Here is an 11,340-nt window from a genome sequence, read left to right as displayed (position 1 = left end):
GGGACAGGCGTGCAGAGGGAGAGAGGGAGTAGAGGGCCTGAAGAGGCCAGGAGGGCAGAGGAGCCTGTGAACAGGGGATGCGGCAGGGAACAGGGTCCAGGGAGCTGGGGGCAAACCTGAGGGCAGAGGTGAGATGTCCTCCCCGGTCACCACCAGCTGCAGTTCCTTGCTGCGGTCAGACCAGGTGCTGTCTTTATTATAGAGGCAGCGATAGAGCCCCGCAGTTGCCATGGGGATGGGGAATCCGGCCTGCGTCTCTAGCACTGGGTCGCTCACAGATTAAGTAGAGCACTTCCCTCCTTCTCCAGGTGGAGTGTCTCAGCCCCAGCAGGGCCCTGGCACACGATGGCCACGGGCTGCCCCCGGGGAATCTCAGAGCCCGGCTCGGCCCAGATGGAGGGTCTGGGCAGGACCCCTAGGAGGGAAGCCGACTGGGCTCTCAGGGTCCGTTCTGAAGACAGCCTGTCCTTCCCTGGGAGGTGGGAGGGAGGTCATACAGACGGCTCCTGCCCTCAACATCTGGGCTCTCTGTCACTGTTCAACAGAGCATCACAGGTTAATACTGAGAACTCCAGATCTGCTCTGTGCAGCCCTGTGACCATGTCTGTGAAATGACACAGAGGAGCCTGGTGGTAGGATTCCCGGGACGGCAGCTTAAAGGATGGCAGTTAAGCCTGGAGGGCCTTTTCCTCATTTCTGCCTCTCTCTACCTTCCAATCTGCAAGCACATGCAATGGCTGGAGCTCTGGCAGCCACCTTGCATCAAAAGGTGGAGTTAGGATGTGGAGAAAGGGGAGTCCTCTTGCACTGTTGGTAGGAATGTGAACTGGTGCAGCCACTGCGTAAAACAGCGTGGAGGTTTCTCAAAGAGTTAAAAGTAGATCTGCCCTTCGACCCAGCAATTGCACTGCTGGGTATTTACCCCAAAGTAACAGATGTAGTGAAATGCCGGGACACCTTCACCCCAATGTTCATAGCAGCAATGTCCACAATAGCCAAACTGTGGAAGGAGCCTCAATGTCCTTTGTCAGATGAATGGATAAAGAAGCTGTGGTATATATTTACAATGGACTTTACTCAACCATTAGAAAGGATGAATACCCACCATTTGCTTAATGTGGATGGAACTGGAGGGTTCCATCAAATTCATTATGCTGAGTGAAATAAGTCAATCAGAGAAGGACAATTGTCACATGGTTTCACTCATATGTGGAATATAAGAAATAGTGAAAGGGATTATAAGGGAAAGGAGGAAAATGAGTGGGAAAAATTAGAGAGACAAACCATGAGAGACTCCTAACTCTGGGAAACAAACAAAGGGTTGCAGAGGTGCGTGGGGAGATGGGGCAACTGGATGACGGGCACTGAGGAGGGCACTTGATGGGATGAGCACTGGGTGTTATACAATATGTTGGCAAATTGAACTTCAATTAAAAAAAAGGGAGAGTATGCACAGGCCAGGCTGGGGAGCAGCTCCCACCACCCCTGCGCACACACTGTTGGACAGTCCCTGTTCCAGGACACACCTAGCTGTGAGGGAGGCTGGAAAGACAGTGACACGGAGAGCCCAGAAGGGAGGGTATCGTGCTGGTGAGCAACCACAGCACCACACAGGGGTCACCTGTCGCTGTGGGCACCTGATCTCCAATCTCCATAGTCTCCTATCTGACCTCCTCTTAGGTGGAGGTTCTAGGGGCAGGGGAAATCAGACATCCACCATTTTGCTGACTAGTGGGAGATGAACTTGTTCATGTGCTGCCTTACACGTTACCTTACCTCATATGACAAAGGGGTTCTTTACTGTTGTCAGTGAGTTAAGGATTTTGAGATGGGAGATGATCCCGGATTGTCCAGTGGTCCCAGTGTAATCACGAGGATCAGAGACAGGGGAAGGAGGTGTCACAGAAACAGAAGTCCTAATCAGAGCGGGACGTGAAGAAGTCATAGAGCTCCCTGAGGATGAAAAGAGGGCCACAGAGGAAGGGATGCAGGAGCCTCTAGAAGCCAGAAAAGGTAACCAAATGGACTCTCCTTTGAGCCTCCAGAAGGAACGTGGCTCTGTGGACACCTTGATTTGGGACCCAAAGAAATTGATTTCAGACTCCTGACATGCAGAACTGAAGATAATAATTGTGTTGTCCGAACCCACTAGGAGTGTGGTCACCCGTTATAGCAGCTGCAGGAAGCTGATACCCCTCACTTTACATGGAGGAGTTGCTGTAAGCCTGTTAGGAAGAATGATGTCCAATCCCAAATTTGAAAGAGCATTAGCTGAGTGACATGAGAGAGTGAAAATCAACGAAAGACAAGGTCTTAGAGCTGGACGGTCCTGTTGTTTTGGAAAATGCAGGGCAGCCAGTGTGGATGAGTCTGGAGTAGGGATGGGAAGCAGAAAGCTGCCACATTCCTTCGCGTGGACTGAACACCTCAGGAGCCCTCCCTGTGCAATCACGGCCTCACGAACTCCCTCATACTGTCCATATATAATGTCTAGTAGCCTGCGTGCATGTGTGTATGCATTTGCAATATGTGCATATGTGCAGATGTGTGTCTGTGTGTACAGTGTGTGCATGGGTACATTTGTGGGCATGGGCATATGTGCAGGTGTATGTGTCTGTGGGTACATTGCATGGGTGTATTTGTGGGCATGGGGGGTGTCTGTGTGTATATGTGTGCACGGGTACATTTGTGAACATGTGCCTGTGTAGGTGTGTCTGTGTGTACATTGGTGGGCATGTGCATGTGCAGGGGTGTGTGTCTGTGTGTATGTGAGTGCATGCATGCATTTGTGGGCATGTGTGGGGCTGTATCATCTGCGCTTTTACTCAGGCACACGTCCCCTCAGACATCTCCCTCATTCATCCCTAGGACACTCGTCCAGAAAACACTGATGCATTCTTTGTCTTGTTTTCTGCTCAAAACTCTGAGCAGAGACTGGGACCGAGTTACCTGTGTACTCTGGTTCCTTGCACAGGACTGCTGCAGAGTGGGCCTGTGAAAACTTTTATTGATGAACAAAGAGAAGCATAGTGCAGGAAACAGTGTCTCAGATATTAGCTGCGCAAGTATAGTCCCAGTTCAAGATCAACTAACCAAACTCTGGAAAGTCTTTAGAGCCAGCTGAGTGGAAAATTAAAACGGAGCCTCTAGGGGCAGTTGGGGATACACAGGACACAACTGGAATCATCTGTGGGACTGCAAGACCATAGCTGGGTCTCTGGAAACAGCCAAGTGACTATAGCTGGGTCTCTGGAAACTACTAGGAATCTGTAGCTGGGTCTTTGGAAATAAATGCTACAGGCTCTCTCCAAGGATCTAGTTGATGTCAGGAGGGACCACATGGCTAATGAATCTTCTAAATGTTGACTAGAAGCCTCCTGACACTGGCCTTGCCTCCAGGATCTCTGACTGTATGGCTTTCCAGAAAGGGATGATTCCATTGGGAAGTCCTCCAAATGGCCACTTCATGTTTTTGCAGGAATGACGCCCCATGCGTCTAGGAGCAGAGGCGAGGTGGGCATGGAGTCAGTGTCTGGCAAGGGCTGCATATGTACTGGACTCAGCCATGGGCTCCACAGACTGTGGGGATGTGGCTGGAGCTGTCCTCTGTGTGAGGATGTGGTGGTCCAGCTGAGCATATGTCACGTCCTGGGGGCCTCCTGCAGTAGGGGTCTGAGAGAGAGAGACCCAGGTGAGAAGGTAGGGGACTGTGGGAAGGGAAGACTAACTAGTAGCCAGCCTCCATGTGACCCCCATGATCCCACCTCCTGGGATCACCCCTGTTTAGCTCCTTCCCACTTAGGATCAGGGCTAGACTGTGTGACCAGTAGGCTATGGCAGAATGAGGGCATGCCACAAAAGATAATGTGGCTTCGGCCCCTCCCTCTCTGTGACCTCTCTCTGGGGAGCTGCCATGGAGAAGCCCCAGTGGGGGGGAACGGAGGGCCCTGCCAGTCAGTCAGGGGTGCCATACTGGAAGTGGATCTTCCAGCCCTAGGTGAGCTGATGCGGCCCTGGTCCACATCTTCACAGCCACCTCCAAAAAGACCCTGAGCCAGAACTACCCCGCTAACCTGGTTCCAAATTGCTGAGCAAACAAATGGAGATAACTTTGTTAAGCCTCATTTATCATGCGGCAATGGATAATGCACACAAGGACTTACGGAGATGCTCCCTTCCCTGTCCCTCTCAGGAAGTCTGCTGATTGTAGCCAGATCTGGAGGGGAGAGAGAGACAAGGGGTCAGGTCTCTGGGGTGGGTCTCGGAAGGCAAATTTGCCCAAAAATTCATAGCTTCAGCTTTCAATATTATACTCCATCTGGAACATCCTAGAATGTTTCCAAACATTCCCCTCTCCCAGGCCTGTCCCTCCTCCCTGGCCTTTCACCTGGTGTCCTCTCTCGGATGTCAACAGCCGGGCTGACCCTGGAGGGAAAGAACAGTGAGTCCTGGGGGCCCGCGTGGAGGCAGAGGACTGGGAGAAGGTCCGGGGTCAGTCTCGGGGACCTTACCTCTCCTGGGTCCTCTGCTCCTCACCTTTGCTGCTGGAGGGCCCTGAGGACAATCAGGGGTATGAATTAAAAAGAAAGGTCTTCTTCCCAACACCCCGACCCTCCCCTGAGACCTACTGTGTTTTTTCTGTTGCTGACGATGGATGAAGATGTGGGCCAGCAGGAGGACACAAAGGAACAAGGCCACAGAGACCCCAATAAGAATATAAACATGCTCTGTTGACAGGCCTGGGGGAACAGGGAAGATGGAACCAGATTATCAGGACGTGCATTTATTGACCACCTACTGCATTACCGGGCATGTACACACCTAGGTATAAAATCTCTGAAGTGCATAATAGTCCTATGACATGAGAAGCATTATTCCAAAACCAGGGTCCTGAGTGCTGAAGTCCTCTGTCCCGGGGGCACTGGCAGAGCTGGACGATGACCAACACCAGAGTCCATTCCTTCCCCTTCCCCAAGGAGCACACTCACTCACCGAGACTGCTACTGTCATCCCAGGGCACCGGTGAGACTTCTAGGAAGGAGTAATGAAGCACACAGTCAGAAGGTCAGAGGCCTGAGCTGGACAGAGAAGGCTGAGTCTTCCCAAGCCAGCACCCCAAAGGGGGGCTCCTCTAGAACAGACCCATGGAACTTTGTACGAGGATGGACATGCTCTACATCGTGCTGTCGTATGATAACCTCACCGGACTACTTCCATTGAAATTTAAATTAAATACATTTAAAAGTGAGATCTTCAGCTGTGCTGGCCACTTTTCCTGGGCTCAGTGGCCACAACTGGGCTAATGACTTCTGGCGGGATGTGTGGGATGGTCCTGCCCTCCACCCTCCCCTCGGTTGCTTGCTTCTGGATGCCCATCCCACGTGCAAACATCCCCATTGCTGAGACTCCTGTTTCTCACAGCAGCCCCCATGGAGGGGGTGGAACTCTTTCTGTTTCTCACAGCCCCCCTTCTGTGAGCAACAGGCCGAGACTCCACGTCCTCCTGTGGCCTGATGCCAATCATTCCGCACCAGCATGGCCCTGAACTCTGCGCACGCACCACTCATCCATTTCACTCGTAGCCAAACCGAGGTGCTGCTGGGCTCCTCAGAGTGCACAGGGTTGAGCCCCCATGTCGCCTCTTCTGGACGGTGCTCCCTCCCTCCCGCTGCCTTAGAGGCTGAGTCCTCAATGTCTCCCCTCAATGCCTTGTCCTTGATGCATGGTGCAGGACCCTACCTGCTGTCATATATAATAAATATAAATATACATTTTAAATCTAGTGTTTTAGGGGATCCCTGGGTGGCTCAGTGGTTTAACGCCTGCCTTCCGCCCAGGGTGTGATCCTGGAATCCCGGGATCGAGTCCCACATCCGGTTCCCTGCATGGAGCCTGCTTCTCCCTCTGCCTGTGTCTCTGCCTCTATCTCTGAATAAATAACTAAATAAAAAATCTTTAAAAAATAAATTTTGTGTTTTAACTTATATATGTATAATTTAATTTAGATAATTTTAATTATATATAATGTAAAATCATTTTAATGTATAAACTATATATCTCAATTATATCTCAATCATACATATTTACTATTATAAGGTACGTATTTCTATTGACATTTACATGTATAAATGATAGCAATCCATGACATAGAATATAATGTATGACATTATATAATATGTAACACTGCACAGTATATTCATATGTAATAATATATTAATGTATTTTCTTACATTAATTATATTAGTTGTATATTTAATACATAATGTAAACATACATTCTAATACATTTAAATTATAGATCTGAAATTTTATATTGTAAGTTAATGTTTATATGGGTTAACTATATAGATACATTCTATTTAAATTATATATATAAAGTTTTATATATATACATATATATATAAACATTTCTAGTTCTCATTCTAGTTTTTTTTTTTTAATTTTTATTTATTTATTTATGATAGTCACACAGAGAGAGAGAGAGAGAGAGGCAGAGACATAGGCAGAGGGAGAAGCAGGCTCCATGCACTGGGAGCCCGACGTGGGATTCGATCCCGGGTCTCCAGGATCACGCCCTGGGCCAAAGGCAGGCGCCAAACCACTGCGCCACCCAGGGATCCCTCATTCTAGTTAATTTTCCCATTAAAATTTCGGACCACAAGGACCCTTTCCCTTATTTCCCCAAATAGATCCAGCGTTCAGCAGGTGGGTGTCTGGTGCCTACAAGGAAGTGAGAAGAAAACCCTGGGCAGCCCCGGTGGCGCAGCGGTTTAGCACCACCTGCAGCCCAGGGTGTGATCCTAGAGACCGAGATCAAGTCCCACATCGGGCTCCCTGCATGGAGCCTGCTTCTCCCTCTGCCTGTGTCTCTGCCTCTCTCTCTCTCTCTGAATAAATAAATTAAAAATCTTAAAAAAGAAGAAAACCATTCCTTCACGTTAGTAAGACCAGCACGTCTTCATGCTATCCCATTCAGCAGACCTGAGTGCCATGCCCTGCGTAAACCAACCCCTATATCCCTGAAACAGGGCTCCAGGGTCAGTACACTTACTGCCCCTTTGGCGCATAAGGAAATTGGGCCAGGTGTGATTTTGGTGATTCACCACCGGATATAGAGTCCCAAGGCAGGGCTGGAATCTCAATCCCTGCAGGAGCTGTGGAGCTTCTGCTCCGACCTTCAGTCTGCACAGCAATAGATGGGGCAGCAGGTGAGGCTGTGCACCCCCCACCCATCGGGTTCAGGGTTCTCCTAGAGGGGCTCTCTCTTCCTCTACCTGACCTAATGCCACTGTGGGGACATAACCATCAAGAGCCCTGGTCTCTCCCGCAGAGTCTGAGTTTGGAAGATGAGCTGTTAGTTTCTCTGTGCCTCTAGACCCAGGTTCCTTGCAGAGCTGCCAAGAGTAGGACCCTGCCCACAAGGGGGTGGCCACCACCTGAGGTCTGCCCCTCCCCCCCTTGGGCTGGTTCCACCCCTTCAGAGCTTTGTGCCTTTGGGCATGAAACCTGCAAGGCTTTGCACATTAGAGGAGTTGGGGGGGAGCTCTCAGAGGTCGGAGAGTGCCTCCCACATCCTGTGCTACTAGCATTGACTGCTTTCACAGCACTTGGCACAAGTAGTTCAACCAGTTAGTGGTGCCCTGCAGGTGGCAGCCCCTCACTGTGGTCTCACCAGTCCCTAACCCAAGCCTAGGGGGGTGGAGGCTGGGCCTGCAGCCCGATTGCCAGCATAGAGCACCCCCCCAGCAATGTCCCCAAGCATTGTTACTCACCAGCTGAAGAATAGATGTGTGTGTGTGTTGTGGGGGGTCCTCTGTGACCAGGGCAGAAGGACCGATGCTAGGTGGACACCCCCAGGGTCTATCCCACTCCTGGCCTCTCTGTACCCTGAGCACCCATCCGAAGGCCACATCCGGCCATCACTCAGGCCCAGAGAAATCTGAGGGCAGAGGTGAGATGTCCTCACCTGTCACCACCAGCTGCAGTTCCTTGCTGCGGTCAGACCAGGTGCCGTCTTTATTATAGAGGCAGCGATAGCGCCGGGCAGTGTCTTCACCCACCGCAGGGATGGGGAATCTGGCCTGCGTCTCATGTTGTGGGTTCCTCACATCTTTATGTAGAGCACTTCCCTCCTTCTCCAGGCGGAATGTCTCAGCCCCAGCAGGGCCCTGGCACACGATGGTCACCGGCTGCCCCCGGGGAATCTCAGAGCTCGGCTGGGCCCAGATGGAGGGGCTGGGCAGGACCCCTAGGAGGGAAGCAGAGCAGGTTCTTGGGGTCCGTTCTGAGGAGACAGCCTGTCCTGTCCTGGGAGGTGGGAGGGAGGTCATACATACAGACGGCTCCTACCCGTGGCCACTTTCTGGGGCTGATGGGGGGTGGGGTGGGCTGGGACAGAAACAGTGGATGAAGATGACAGGCCATTTGTGGGAACAAGGTAAGCAGGAGTCTGGAGTTGTAGGAATGGCTCCGGACGGGCTAGCCTCAGCTAGGGGGCGCAATCTGCGAAGCACCAGCTGAAGTCCAGTGCGGGGTGTGCTGGGACACCAGTTCACCTGGTCCCACAGACCTCAGTGGATGAGGATTCCTGTCTGCAATGCAAGTCTTCTGTGGAGCACCCATCTCTGGGTTTGCTCTGTCTTTTCTACTTTCATTTCAGCCTTATTTCTTTTTTTTTTTATTTTTTTTATTTTTTTTTATTGGTGTTCAATTTACTAACATACAGAATAACACCCAGTGCCCGTCACCCATTCACTCCCACCCCCCGCCCTCCTCCCCTTCCACCACCCCTAGTTCGTTTCCCAGAGTTAGCAGTCTTTACGTTCTGTCTCCCTTTCTGATATTTCCCACACATTTCTTCTCCCTTCCCTTATTTTCCCTTTCACTATTATTTATATTCCCCAAATGAATGAGAACATATAATGTTTGTCCTTCTCCGACTGACTTACTTCACTCAGCATAATACCCTCCAGTTCCATCCACGTTGAAGCATCTGCATCACTTGCCATCAGGGAAATACAAATCAAAACCACAATGAGATACCACCTCACACCAGTGAGAATGGGGAAAATTAACAAGGCAGGAAACAACAAATGTTGGAGAGGATGCGGAGTAAAGGGAACCCTCATACACTGTTGGTGGGAATGTGAACTGGTGCAGCCACTCTGGAAAACTGTGTGGAGGTTCCTCAAACAGTTAAAAATAGATCAGCCTTATTTCTACTTCCTTGTTTGTAACGCTCCTAAAAACCCCCGTCTGCCTCAGCTAGGCTGGCGGTGGAGGAAGAGGGGTTTTGTAGTCCTGAAAACAGGAAGGCAGCATCAAAGTTACAAAATCCCTCAGGTGTTATGCTATATGTTGGCAAATTGAACTCCAATAAAAAGAAATAAAAAAAATCCCTCAGGAGGCAGGAGCTGAGAGAGATTCTTTGCTCATTTGTCTGCCTACTCTCTTTCTTTCTTTCTTTCTTTCTTTCTTTCTTTCTTTCTTTCTTTCTTTCTTTCTTCTTTCTTCTTTCTTCTTCCTTCCTTCCTTCCTTCCTTCCTTCCTTCCTTCCTTCCTTCCTTCCTTCCTTCCTTCCTTCCTTCCTTCTACTGTATTTTAGCATCTATGTATCCATGTACAGATGCTCTCCATGTGCCACTGGTTCTACAAACATGAGAAACACACTCATGATCCCTGCCTTCTCGGGGCTGAGAGTATTGAGGGAGGACAGACACTCATCAAATACTTGTCTGAGTCCACAGATGCAGACTGTGATGCATGCCCTGGGGGTGAGTACGGGAATTGAGGGGTCCTCTTGGGGAGGTTGGAAGGACGAGGCATCTGAGCTAAGAGCAGAGTGTCCAGTGTGAAGCACGCACACTGAGTAGAGAGCAGCAGCCAGGGCATTTGACCTAAAAAAAATCAGTGTGTGAGGAGGTCCAGAGTTGAAGGGGAAATGGTGTTTTTTGAGAAAGAAAGATGAGGTATCTGGAGGTAAGTGAGCTGGACAGTGTGAGGATGGACAGATCTAGACCAAAGAGCAGTTCGTGGGTCTTATTTGATCTGAGCAGAGATGATGAAAGGACTCTAAAAATCTAATATTTTGCCCCAAATAGAAAAAAATATGAAAAATAAATTCCAAAAATGTGAGTGAAATTTTAAAATTATCCTTGAAAAATCAAGTCACTGGTGATGTGTTTTGTATCGAGGATGAAGTTGGGATCAAGGATGGTGTCTGGGACTTGGCACTTGACGACTCTGCTCTCTGCCAAGGGGATGCTGAGAGGGGGGTCTGGGCTTGTGTGGGAGAGCCCTGGGCTCAGCCTGGTCCTGCACAGTTCTAATTGTTTAGGGGGGTGGCTGTCGGAAGCACAGGTGGGGAATAGGGAGAGAGTTTGCAAGGGTCATACATTGGCGATTGTTTGCAATTTGGGGCAAATTTCAGGGCCTCCTCCCAGGCCCTCCCAGGGTCAGCACCATCCTGTCCAGAGCTGCCTTTGGGATGCAAAGAGGATGAGGAGGAGACTCACCCTGCTGTGCGTGGAGCCCTCCACCCAGGCAGAGCGCTGAAAGAGAGGATCTGGTGAGAGAGAGACCACTCCCAGTTCCATCAGGGGCCACCCCAGTCCATCTTCTTGCTCTGAAATAGTCTCAAGACAAGCCCCCGGCCCCCTCTTCCAAATAGGTGCTTCTCTCCCCCAGCCCCTCTGGAGTCTGAATTAATCTCTGTTCTAGAACTGAACCCACATGGTCTGACCTAGGTTGTCTGGGGCAGGAGGTAGGGTGTTGACCTACTTCACTCCCCCAGGATCCTGGAGTCTTCTGGACTGGGGGCAGGACTGGGAAGGGAAGCAGGCCCCCTCCCCAAATCTTCTGCCCACTCACGCTGTCCCCCTAACCCTTTATTTCCATTTCAGGACTCACTGAGGGCCAGGAAGGTGGTCACATGGGGAAACATGCCGAGATCCCTGCAGCCTGCACCGTCCTGGAGCCACTGGGTAGGATAGAGCCTGCAGCCGACACGGGGACAGGATGTGTCAGCTGAGGCATGTTATGGAGTTTCTACATCAGCAGTCCCCCACAAAGAGGAAGCATGTTCCCCTGTCCTTCCCACTTGTCCCACTATGAGACAGAGCGAGGGTTTTGGCCTCCAAAAGATGCCTCTTCCTTCATGCTTGGATGAGGCTGAACTCACCCCCAGATGAACCCCTGAGGGGAAAACCTAATTTTCAACCTCAGGGACCAGGCAGGACATGGCTGTGTACAAGAAAGTGACTTGAATATCTGTCCCAGCTCCAAAAAAAGACCATCTGTTCTTGGGCAAGACATTATGCCACTTTACACCAACATTTCCTCA

The 11,340-nt window shown here is 50.4% G+C and overlaps 1 protein-coding gene across 3 annotated transcripts; it reads right to left on the bottom strand.

The window, feature by feature from the left end:
- Positions 1 to 2,987: 2,987 nt before the first annotated feature.
- LAIR1 (leukocyte associated immunoglobulin like receptor 1) lies at positions 2,988 to 11,063 on the bottom strand. 3 transcript variants are annotated; one of them, XM_025423963.3, is made up of 9 exons: positions 10,908 to 11,061; positions 10,514 to 10,549; positions 7,966 to 8,247; positions 4,993 to 5,031; positions 4,629 to 4,739; positions 4,512 to 4,554; positions 4,388 to 4,425; positions 4,164 to 4,216; positions 2,988 to 3,672 (listed from the first exon to the last, which is right to left on the bottom strand). In XM_025423963.3, the coding sequence occupies exons 1-9, from the start codon at positions 10,939 to 10,941 to the stop codon at positions 3,526 to 3,528; spliced, it is 783 nt and encodes a 260-aa protein (XP_025279748.1). In that variant the 5' UTR covers positions 10,942 to 11,061; the 3' UTR covers positions 2,988 to 3,525. The 3 variants fall into 3 exon arrangements, with proteins under 3 accessions (XP_025279748.1, XP_035568639.1, XP_025279749.1); XM_035712746.2 differs by lacking the exon at positions 4,629 to 4,739 and having other exon boundaries at positions 10,908 to 11,063; XM_025423964.3 differs by lacking the exon at positions 10,514 to 10,549 and having other exon boundaries at positions 10,908 to 11,052.
- Positions 11,064 to 11,340: the final 277 nt, after the last annotated feature.

The sequence above is a fragment of the Canis lupus genome, chromosome 1 (genome assembly GCF_003254725.2).
Source record: "Canis lupus dingo isolate Sandy chromosome 1, ASM325472v2, whole genome shotgun sequence".
In the NCBI taxonomy this organism is placed as follows: Eukaryota; Metazoa; Chordata; class Mammalia; order Carnivora; family Canidae; genus Canis; species Canis lupus.
This window is presented reverse-complemented; position numbering and strand designations above follow the sequence as displayed.